General features: G+C 42.3%; 1 protein-coding gene across 1 annotated transcript; it reads left to right on the top strand.

Moving 5' to 3' along the window:
• The first annotated feature begins 1,981 nt into the window (after positions 1-1,981).
• On the top strand, positions 1,982-11,496 carry LOC120035728 (tripartite motif-containing protein 16-like). The gene is made up of 6 exons (XM_038982295.1): positions 1,982-3,274; positions 3,698-3,793; positions 9,349-9,582; positions 10,338-10,497; positions 10,623-10,682; positions 10,914-11,496. The coding sequence occupies exons 1-6, from the start codon at positions 2,678-2,680 to the stop codon at positions 11,420-11,422; spliced, it is 1,656 nt and encodes a 551-aa protein (XP_038838223.1). The 5' UTR covers positions 1,982-2,677; the 3' UTR covers positions 11,423-11,496.
• The last annotated feature ends 1,225 nt before the right edge of the window (positions 11,497-12,721 follow it).

Here is a 12,721-nt window from a genome sequence, read left to right as displayed (position 1 = left end):
ATTACATACAGTATAGAACACCATCTAGAAGACAGAGACATATCATTACATACAGTATAGAACACCATCTAGAAAGACATATCGTTACATACAGTATAGAACACCATCTAGAAGACATATCATTACATACAGTATAGAACACCATCTAGAAGACAGAGACATATCATTACATACAGTATAGAACACCATCTAGAAGACATATCATTACATACAGTATAGAACACCATCTAGAAGACAGAGACATATCATTACATACAGTACAGAACACCATCTAGAAGACATCATTACATACAGTATAGAATACCATCTAGAAGACATATCATTACATACAGTATAGAACACCATCTAGAAGACAGAGCCATATCATTACATACAGTATAGAACACCATCTAGAAGACAGAGACATATCATTACATACAGTATAGAACACCATCTAGAAAGACATATCATTACATACAGTATAGAACACCACCTAGAAGACATATCATTACATACAGTATAGAACACCATCTAGAAGACATATCGTTACATACAGTATAGAACACCATCTAGAAGACATATCATTACATACAGTATAGAACACCATCTAGAAGACATATCATTACATACAGTATAGAATACCATCTAAAAGACATAGACATCATTACATACAGTATAGAACACCATCTAGAAGACATATCAGTACATACAGTATAGAACACCATCTAGAAGACAGAGACATATCATTACATACAGTATAGAACACCATCTAGAAAGACATATCATTACATACAGTATAGAACACCACCTAGAAGACATATCATTACATACAGTATAGAACACCATCTAGAAGACATATCGTTACATACAGTATAGAACACCATCTAGAAGACATATCATTACATACAGTATAGAACACCATCTAGAAGACATATCATTACATACAGTATAGAATACCATCTAAAAGACATAGACATCATTACATACAGTATAGAACACCATCTAGAAGACATATCATTACATACAGTATAGAACACCATCTAGAAGACAGAGACATATCATTACATACAATATAGAACACCATCTAGAAGACAGAGACATATCATTACATACAGTATAGAACACCATCTAGAAGACATATCATTACATACAGTATAGAACACCATCTAGAAGACATATCATTACATACAGTATAGAACACCATCTAGAAGACAGAGACATATCATTACATACAGTATAGAACACCATCTAGAAGACATCATTACATACAGTATAGAACACCATCTAGAAGACAGAGACATATCATTACATACAGTATAGAACACCATCTAGAAGACAGAGACATATCATTACATACAGTATAGAACACCATCTAGAAGACATATCATTACATACAGTATAGAACACCATCTAGAAGACAGAGACATATCATTACATACAGTATAGAACACCATCTAGAAGACAGAGACATATCATTACATACAGTATAGAACACCATCTAGAAGACAGAGACATATCATTACATACAGTATAGAACACCATCTAGAAGACAGAGACATATCATTACATACAGTATAGAACACCATCTAGAAGACATCATTACATACAGTATAGAACACCATCTAGAAGACATATCATTACATACAGTATAGAACACCATCTAGAAGACATATCATTACATACAGTATAGAACACCATCTAGAAGACATATCATTACATACAGTATAGAACACCATCTAGAAGACATATCATTACATACAGTATAGAACACCATCTAGAAGACAGAGACATATCATTACATACAGTATAGAACACCATCTAGAAGACAGAGACATATCATTACATACAGTATAGAACACCATCTAGAAGACATATCATTACATACAGTATAGAACACCATCTAGAAGACATATCATTACATACAGTATAGAACACCATCTAGAAGACATATCATTACATACAGTATATCGTAGATGACATGTATAAATCCTTACTTTATATTTGCTGTACCGCTTTCCATGACAGTAGCCTTATTACTGGTTACGGTTACTGCTGCTGGTACAGTGGAAGAATGAGGCATCACAGTACCTGTTACACCACTGTACTAACAGAACCAATTACACACCAATAAACACACTGTAATGTAAAGTGTTACATCATTCTCAATGATCAGTCTATACATCCAGTATTCATTTCACCTACAGTACATTGTATCCATTTCAAGTCCCCCTCCCCCCATTGTAGCTAATTATCTAGAACACATTGTACAGTTTTACAACCACGTATGAGTTATTATGGACGCTTATAGTTAGTATCACAGCATATCAGTTTAAGACATTACAACATTCATTAAAAGCATTATAGATATGTACTTCATAGAAACTGTTACCCTTTATATATTCTAACCACTCTATTTAATTTATTCCATATTAAGGGTCCTAACCTGGGAACTAAAATATTTGTCTCCTCAACTTTGCCTGCAGTTTTCTCTCTCTCCCTCCCTTCCTCTAACCCCTCCCTCTCTCTCTCCCTCCCTTCCTCTAACCCCTCCCTCTCTCGCTCACTCCTTCCCTCCTTCTAACCCCAGCCCTCTGGCAGAACCAGGAAGTCCCTCCCCTTCACAAACTCTCTTCTGAGGAAACGAAACTGATCTGAGTCTCTGTGTCGTCTGTCTGTGAGAGAGTGAACAACCGTCCAAATGGCTCAACAGGGAGTTCTGCTGGACCAGGACCAGTTCTGCTGTTCTGTCTGTCTGGATCTACTGAAGGAGCCAGTGGCTATTCCCTGTGGACACAGTTACTGTAGGAGCTGTATTGAGGGCTGCTGGGATCAGGATGTTCTGAAAGGGGTCTATAGCTGTCCTCAGTGCAGACATACCTTCACACCAAGGCCAACTCTGATGAAAAATAACATGTTGGATGAGCTGGTGGAGAAACTGAAGAAGACAGGACTCCAGGCTGCTCTTACTCCTGCTCTGTGCTATGCTGGACCTGGAGATGTGGTGTGTGATGTCTGCCCTGGAGCCAGAAAGCAGAAAGCCCTCATGTCCTGTCTGGCGTGTCTGGCCTCTTACTGTGAGACTCACCTCCAATCTCACTATGAATTTCCTGCTTTGAAGAAGCACAAGCTGGTCAAAGCCACTGCACAACTACAGGAGAAGATCTGCTCTCATCATGACAAACTGCTGGAGGTTTACTGTCGTACCGATCAGCAGTGTATCTGTTATCAGTGTGTGATGGATGAACATAAAGGCCATGATACAGTGTCAGCTGCAGCAGAGAGGACTGAGAAACAGGTAAGACCAGAACAACTTGTTGGTGACTGTCTGATAAACAAAGAATTAAAGATACAGTAGGAACTAAATCTGTTTGAATATGAGATCATTCAAATGAAATGGATCCACAAATATGAACACAAACCTTGACTATATAGATATGTTAACCCAGATTCTCCAAATGTATCACCATTTTCTAAAGTCAAACACTATTATCATTCTGAATGGCCTTTTATGAGTCCAAAGTTCAGTCTCAACCCCTTGATACATGTAGGCCCACCATAAAAACTATAATCATTCACATAGCAACATAATATCATATTGTAAAGGGACTTCCTCAGGATTGTAGACCTTCCTCTCTATGGGTCCTATGTCACATTACTATACTATTGATCTACTGGACTAATAAAGCTTGATAGTTCATTGAAGAGTGATTCTCCACAGAGGCAGCTGGGGATGAGTCAGCAGAAGGTCCAGCAGAGATTCCAGGAGAGAGAGAAGGAGCTGAAGGAGCTCCAACAGGATGTGGAGTCTCTCAAGGTGAGTATTGTTGACCAGAGGAGACACACCATTTCACTTCTCTCCTCCAATCAGGGAGAGGGAGAGAGGTCCTTATCCAATCCCACTGACCCCACTGTTGTGAACAGGCTGTCTGGACCCCTTTCAGAGAATAGACTGTTTAATGTAACTGACGGGATATGAACCCAGGTCTACCGTGGGAGAAAACAACATCTTGACCGTTACACCAAGAGGACATTCCCTATTGGACCGACACTGATTTAGAAGTAGCAGGCGGGGCTACCTCATCACATAACCATGAGTAACCATGACTGACTCATGTCCCCTATACATTAACATGGAGCTCTCTCTCTATTCAATTCAAAGATCTTTATTGGCTTGGGAAACATATCTTTACTATGCCAAAGCAAATGAAATAGATAATGAACAATCATGAATGAACAGTAAACATTACACAACATTTATTTTCTAAAAGAAGAGACATTTCAAATGTTATAATTCAAGTGCAAACAGAGTGAGTCGTGCGCCAGACTGAGTTCTGGAGGTGAAATGGAAATGAATGAGGGAGAGTTAAGTGAGGTAGAAGGTGTGGTGAAGAGTTCAGAACCAGAGAAGTATTTGGTCATACGAGATTTGACTTCAGAAGAGTTACAGGGTGTGTTGAGTGGTGGTGTCCCGTCCTCCCAGGTCGTTGGCATGGTGCAGGAGCAGATAGTGTCAAAGTAGTGGAATGGGGTAGTGGGTTTTTAATGAGTGTAGGGTTAGTTGGCATGGTGCTGGAGCAGATAGGGTCAAAGTAGTGGAATGGGGTAGTGGGTTTTTAATGAGTGTAGGGTTAGTTGTCATGGTGCAGGAGCAGATAGGGTCAAAGTAGTGGAATGGGGTAGTGGGTTTTTAATGAGTGTAGGGTTAGTTGGCATGGTGCAGGAGCAGGTAGGGTCAAAGTAGTGGAATGGGGTAGTGGGTTTTTAATGAGTGTAGGGTTAGTTGGCATGGTGCAGGAGCAGATAGGGTCAAAGTAGTGGAATGGGGTAGTGGGTTTTTAATGAGTGTAGGGTTAGTTGGCATGGTGTTACTTAGTATTATCATAATTTCCCCTTTTCCCATTTTGTATCACAAAGTAAAATAGATTTATATTATTGTCCAGTTGGGGGCGGTAATGCAACATATTGGATGCCAACCACCGTTAAACTCCAAAGAAGAAGAAACGTTATATTATGTCTATGTACAGTGTTGTAACGATGTCTCTCTCTCTCTCTCATTCCATCACTTTCGTGGTAGTTGGTTGTGTGGGTCTCTGGTTATGAATGGGTTGCTGACAGACAATCGTTGATGGATATTTATAGAGCTCTGATCAGGACAACAATTGGTTACAGGTGTATAGTTTATGGAACAGCAGCAAAGACTTGTCTTCAGAAGCTGGACAGAATCCAGTATATAGCTTTAAGGATATGTATTGGTGCATTTAAATCAACATCTGTATGTGTCTTACTAGTGGAGACAGGTGAGATGCCTTTGGATATATGGCGTAATAAATTGTCATTAGCTTATTGGGTTGAAAGGCTGTGAGGTTGAGCATCCCACTGCTACTGTTCTAGATGACCGTTGGGAATATACTAGTAGACAAGGCAGTGGTTTTGGTTGGACAGTTGTAGGTATTAATGTTATTATGGAGAATTGAGAGAATGGGTGTAGTAGTGAGATTCTGCTGGGTCCCAGCACATTCAGGTGTGGAAGGAAATTAAATTGTAGACCAGTTATCTAAAAGAGCTTTGAAACAAGATATAATTGATATTAATGTTCCACTGGGTAGAGGAGACCAAATGTAAGACCAGAGACATTTTGATAGATGTGTGGCAGAAGAGATGGGACTCTGAGCACTAGGAGAGGGAAAGATTGAAGTGTAGGGTCATTGAGGTTGGATGGGGTTGGGGAGGGTTGGAAGGGATTTGGGGGATGGGGGAGGGTCTATTAGAAGTTACTAGGACTCTTTTTTATTTTCTCTGAAGTACTGAGTTAGATTAGGAGGATTTAGAAATGTTGTAAACCGTGATTGAACACACTCCAGCACAGTAGGTGGCGCCATGCACTGCTGCACTGCTAGTGACATCAGTCCTACTTGTAGCTCATTGTGGTCAACGTCAGCTGTGGCTCGAGACTGCTAGCTAACGGTTAACGGAGAGGAAAAGACTCTGACAGGATACATTCATGTAGATAGGCTATGATGGCAATTTGTGGTAGTTACAATAGAGAGAGAGACTTTTCACTACTATAGACTTTGGTCAGAATCAAAGCTTTGTTAACCAATACGTTTTTATGTGAGGCTGCCGGTAAGTTACAGTGTAACAGACGTTGTTAGCTAGCTAACGGTAACGTTAACGGTGTCTTTTAAATTCCACATAAGTTATGTGGCGATGATATCTAGTTAACGTTGTATTTAATGTAGTTTTACTATCTGTGCCAGGCTATAAATGACACAGATGATATCTAGTTAACGTTGTATTTAATGTAGTTTTACTATCTGTGCCAGGCTATAAATGAGACAGATGACGTAACATCAGACACATATCTTTTCATACTCAGTTGTTTTCATTCAGTAGCCGTTGTAAAACAGTTATCAGTAGGTCATGTGTAGAAAAGGTGACAGTGTTGATCACAGCTTTCTGCTTTCCATGTAGAGGTTTTGGCAAAAAACATTACATGTGATTATTTTGTCAGTAATGGCTGCAAAAATTGGAAAAAAGCTTTGTTTATCTTTGTCAAACATGAGATGAACACAAACACACAGAGACAGTGTTGTGGCATGGCAAAGCTACCAGGCAACTATCAATCATGGGAACATTGGTCAGATTTGAACATCTGCCCATGCTAGTGATATTGCAGAGAGAAGGGAGTATCTGAGGAGAATTGTTGTGGTCACATCAATGTTAGGAAGACAGGGACTCTGTTTCCGTGACGATGATGAATCTAGTGGAAGCACAAATAGAGGGAACTTTCTAGAATGTATGGAGCTTTTGAAGGAGTTTGACCCTTTCTGGCAAAGGTACAAGACTCCATCAAATGCGACGTATCTCCAGAATTTAGTAGCAAATAGGAGGTTCACTTTGATGCGTCCACCACAAAATAAGCATCAAAAGAGAGAAGCAGTTCTGTAATATAGGATGTAATATTTGTTTGGGATCTTACTTTTATTAATCAGATTTTATTCCTAATTATTGTTCAGTTTTTGAAGATGTAATTTAGCTCATTAGTTGTGTTTAGTTTTGCCCCATTGTGGATGATACTGTTTAAGATGGTCCATGTGTCTGAAAAGGTTGGGCAGCGTCCTCTGATGTCATCGATCGTAGACCAGAAATAGTCAGAAGTTGCAGTTGTTTCCTACTTCCTGGTAATGCAGACATAAACACACTTGGCACCATCGAGGATGTTTACTTTCTACACCAGTTGTTATTTTCCAGTTCCGTCCTAAGAACAGGTTTTAGTGGTCAAATAAAAAGGGAGACATTTTTTGGTGCCATTTAGGGGAAATGGAATTCTAAGGATCATTCCAGTCAGAAAAGGCTCTGTGAAGGTTCGTTTCAATTCATTTGCTATGGCCTCGCTAGTGTTCCAGCTCAGACAACGTTCTTTGGCCGTTTGGACTCGTTCTATTGTCCAGCCTACTAGGACTCAGGGGGCAGAGGCTGGGTCTAGCTCTGCTACGGGGCAGGCTACTGGAGGGGGTACCAGGAGGGAGGAGAGTAGAGCAGGACCAAGAGGTGTTCTGTACCTGTCTGTCCAGGAGGGAGGAGAGTAGAGCAGGACCAAGAGGTGTTCTGTACCTGTCTGTCCAGGAGGGGGGAGAGTAGAGCAGGACCAAGAGGTGTTCTGTACCTGTCTGTCCAGGAGGGAGGAGAGTAGAGCAGGACCAAGAGGTGTTCCGTACCTGTCTGTCCAGGAGGGAGGAGAGTAGAGCAGGACCAAGAGGTGTTCTGTACCTGTCTGTCCAGGAGGGAGGAGAGTAGAGCAGGACCAAGAGGTGTTCTGTACCTGTCTGTCCAGGAGGGAGGAGAGTAGAGCAGGACCAAGAGGTGTTCTGTACCTGTCTGTCCAGGAGGGAGGAGAGTAGAGCAGGACCAAGAGGTGTTCTGTACCTGTCTGTCCAGGAGGGAGGAGAGTAGAGCAGGACCAAGAGGTGTTCTGTACCTGTCTGTCCAGGAGGGAGGAGAGTAGAGCAGGACCAAGAGGTGTTCTGTACCTGTCTGTCCAGGAGGGAGGAGAGTAGAGCAGGACCAAGAGGGGTTCTGTACCTGCCTGTCCAGGAGGGGGGACAAGGCCTGGTGGACCTGGGGAGCAGGGTGGCAGCGTTCTGACTCAATGAGGTGCAGAGAGGCAACTGTACCTACTGTCTCTCTCTCTCTGTCTCTCTCTCTCTCTCTCTCTCTCTCTCTCTCTCTCTCTCTCTCTCAATTCAATTCAATTGACTTTATTGACATGGTAGGTTCGTTATTACTTACATTGTCAAAGTATACATATCGAAAAATAAAAATCAAATATATATGTATATATATACAAAATATATATATATTTATATATAAATAAATGGTGGGACCAACAGTAATAATACTAGTAGTAGTGGACATGGGATCACCATTAACAACAACTACAACAACAATATTAATCAGAACAACAATAAATTAAAGCAACAGTAGTAGACCAGTGTCAATATGACTTGAGAAGACATATGACCTGGTATGAAAGACAAAACAAAACTAAGCTAAATGGGAAATATTATCAATATTACTTTGCATTTTTCACTGGCTGTCCCTCAGGTTGTGGCAGGAGGACACATATTTGGCTGCCAAAACTGCACATTTTGGCTTTTTTTTGATTTTTTCTTCATCTTTTATAGTTTCAAATTCTTTGTATTGAGTTATAATTTTGGGAAAGAAATATGCTCTTAGGTCTGAGTATTTGTCACAGTGTAGTAGGAAATGCACCTCTGTCTCTACCTCTCCTCTGGAGCAGAGTGAGCACAGCCTGTCCTCTCTGGGCAGCCAGGTTTGTCTGTGACGACCGGTCTCTATAGCCAGACGGTGCTCACTGAGTCTGTACCTAGTCAATGTTTTCCTCAGTTTTCTATCAGTCACAGTGGTCAGATAGTCTGCCACCATGTACTGTCTGTTTAGAGCCAAATAGCATTGAAGTTTACTTTGATTTTTTGTGGTGTCTTTCCAATAGGTTATATATTTTTCTTTTTGTTTTGTGATGATTTGGTTGGGCCAGATTTTCTGAGGGCTGTCCCGAGGCTCTATGGGGTTGGTTTGGGTTGGTGAACTGAGCCTCAGAACCAGCTGGCTGAGGGGACTCTTCTCTGGTTTCATCTCTTGACATTGTAGAGCTGTGTGATGGAATGTTTTAGGGTCACTTGTTTTTAGATGGTTGTAAAATTTGATGGCTCTTTTTTCTATTTGAATGAGGAGGGGGTATTGGCCCAATTCTGCCCTACATGCGTTATTTGGAGTTTTTCTTTGTACTTGCAATACAGTCTTGCAAAACTCTGCATGCAATATTTCAGTTTCTCTCTCTCTCAACAGCGCTCTGCACAGGCAGCAGTGGAGGACAGCGATCAGATCTTTACTGAGCTGATCCGCTCCATTGAGAGAAGGAGCTCTGAGGTGAAGGAGCTGATCAGAGCCCAAGAGAAGGCTCAAGTGAGTCAAGCTGAAGGACTCCTGGAGCAACTGAAGCAGGAGATAGCTGAGCTGAGGAAGAGAAGAACTGAGCTGGAGCAGCTCTCACACACAGAGGATCACATCCATTTCCTCCAGGTAAATAAACTGTCTTGTTACATGTGATATGAAATTAACTTAATGTGAAACTATTCATCTCCATCATTATGTTGTCCTGTCTGTCTCTCTGTCCCTGTCTCTCTCTCTCTCCCTCTCTCTCTCTCTGTCCCTCTCTCTCTCTGTCCGTCCCTCTCTCTCTGTCCGTCCGTCCCTCTCTGTCTGTCCGTCCCTCCCTCTCTCTCTGTCCGTCCCTCTCTCTCTGTCCGTCCCTCTCTCTCTGTCCGTCCCTCTCTCTCTGTCCGTCCCTCTCTCTCTGTCCGTCCCTCTCTCTCTGTTCGTCCCTCTCTCTCTGTCTGTCCCTCCCTCTCTCTCTCTATGTTCGTCCCTCTCTCTCTCTCTGTCCGTCTCTCTCTCCCTCTGTCCGTCCCTTTCCCTCTGTCTCTTTATCTCTGTCTCTCTCTTTCCCCTGCCTCTGTCCGTCTTTGTCCATCTCTGTCCCCCTCTCTCGCTCTGTCCCTCTCTCTCGCTCTGTCCCTCTCTCTCTCTGTCCCTCTCTCTCTCTGTCCCTCTCTCTCTCTGTCCCTCCCTCTCTCTCTCTGTCCCTCCCTCTCTCTCTCTGTCCCTCTCTCTCTCTGTCCCTCTCTCTCTCTGTCCCTCTCTCTCTGTCCCTCTCTCTCTCTGTCCCTCTCTCTCTCTCTCTGTCTCTCTCTCCCTCTGTCCCTCTCTCTCTCTGTCTCTCCCTCTGTCCCTCGCTCTCCCTCGCTCTCCCTCTGTCCCTCGCTCTCTCTCTCCAGAGTTATCAGTCTCTCTCCAGTATCAGTGTATCTTCAGACTTACCCAGCATCGTTGTCCGTCCTCTTCAGTACTTTGGAGATGTGAGTAAGACTGTGTCTGAACTGAGAGAGAAACTAGAAGACTTCCTTAAAGGAGAATGGACCAAGATCTCCACTACAGGTGTGTTGAAAACAATAAGAACATCAACTTTAGACCATTGAAAGTTCCCTACTAGTCATATACATGTGGAATATGGTCTGATGATAACATTCCCTCTCTCTGTCAATGTGTTTGTGTGTCTGTAGTGAATATAGTGGATGTTGTACTGCCTCCAGAGCCCAAGACCAGAGAACAGTTGTTACAATGTGAGTCTCTTTATTGTGAAGTAACTAACAGTCTCTTTTTACTGACACTCCTAACAATCCCTCTAGAAATATATAGCAATAGTAGATCTAATCAAAGACTGGGTATCTATCTGACTCCTCATATTTCTCTGATTTGATCTCTGCTGTGCTCTAATCAAAGACAGGGTAGATACAGTATCTGACTTAACTTATTGTTCTGACTCCCCTCATTGGTCTCTGCTCTTCTCCCAGATTCCTGTCAGCTCACACTGGACCCAAACACAGCACACACACGCCTCTCTCTGTCTGAAGGGAACAGAAAGGTGACCTATACAGACCAAGTCCAACCATATCCTGACCATCCAGACAGATTCACCAACTACTGGCAGGTTCTGTGTAGAGAGGGTCTGTCTGGACGCTGTTACTGGGAGGTGGAGTGGACTGGTGATGTTATTACAGCAGTCTCATATAAAGACATCAGCAGAACAGAGAGAGATAGTGGATTTGGATTCAATAACAAGTCCTGGAGTTTAAAGTACTGTAGGGATGGTTATTGTTTCAGACACAATAATGTTGTGACTAAAGTATCAGGCCCTCAGTCCTCCAGAGTAGGAGTGTACCTGGATCACAAGGCAGGTACTCTGTCCTTCTACAGTGTCTCTGACACAATGACCCTCCTCCACAGAGTCCAGACCACATTCACTCAGCCCCTCTATCCTGGGTTTTGGCTCTTTGGTACAGCTGAGCTGGTTAAACTGTAGTAGGGTCCACATAGATACTAGTCATGCTGGTGTAGTCTATTGCTGAGCTGGTTAAACTGTAGTAGGGTCCACATAGATACTAGTCATGCTGGTGTAGTCTATAACTGAGCTGGTTAAACTGTAGTAGGGTCCACATAGATACTAGTCATGCTGGTGTAGTCTATAGCTGAGCTGGTTAAACTGTAGTAGGGTCCACATAGATACTAGTCATGCTGGTGTAGTCTATAGCTGAGCTGGTTAAACTGTAGTAGGGTCCACATAGATACTAGTCATGCTGGTGTAGTCTATAGCTGAGCTGGTTAAACTGTAGTAGGGTCTACATAGATACTAGTCATGCTGGTGTAGTCTATAGCTGAGCTGGTTAAACTGTAGTAGGGTCCACATAGATACTAGTCATGCTGGTGTAGTCTATAGCTGAGCTGGTTAAACTGTAGTAGGGTCCACATAGATACTAGTCATGCTGGTGTAGTCTATAGCTGAGCTGGTTAAACTGTAGTAGGGTCCACATAGATACTAGTCATGCTGGTGTAGTCTATAGCTGAGCTGGTTAAACTGTAGTAGGGTCCACATAGATACTAGTCATGCTGGTGTAGTCTATAGCTGAGCTGGTTAAACTGTAGTAGGGTCCACATAGATACTAGTCATGCTGGTGTAGTCTATAGCTGAGCTGGTTAAACTGTAGTAGGGTCCACATAGATACTAGTCATGCTGGTGTAGTCTATAGCTGAGCTGGTTAAGCTGTAGTAGGGTCCACATAGATACTAGTCATGCTGGTGTAGTCTATAGCTGAGCTGGATAAACTGTAGTAGGCTCTACATAGATACTAGTCATGCTGGTGTAGTCTATAGCTGAGCTGGTTAAACTGTAGTAGGGTCCACATAGATACTAGTCATGCTGGTGTAGTCTATAGCTGAGCTGGTTAAACTGTAGTAGGGTCCACATAGATACTAGTCATGCTGGTGTAGTCTATAACTGAGCTGGTTAAACTGTAGTAGGGTCCACATAGATACTAGTCATGCTGGTGTAGTCTATAGCTGAGCTGGTTAAACTGTAGTAGGGTCCACATAGATACTAGTCATGCTGGTGTAGTCTATAGCTGAGCTGGTTAAACTGTAGTAGGGTCCACATAGATACTAGTCATGCTGGTGTAGTCTATAGCTGAGCTGGTTAAACTGTAGTAGGGTCCACATAGATACTAGTCATGCTGGTGTAGTCTATAGCTGAGCTGGTTAAACTGTAGTAGGGTCCACATAGATACTAGTCATGCTGGTGTAGTCTATAGCTGAGCTGGTTAAACTG

This window comes from Salvelinus namaycush, unplaced genomic scaffold, assembly GCF_016432855.1.
Source record: "Salvelinus namaycush isolate Seneca unplaced genomic scaffold, SaNama_1.0 Scaffold11, whole genome shotgun sequence".
NCBI lineage: Eukaryota > Metazoa > Chordata > Actinopteri > Salmoniformes > Salmonidae > Salvelinus > Salvelinus namaycush.
This window is presented reverse-complemented; position numbering and strand designations above follow the sequence as displayed.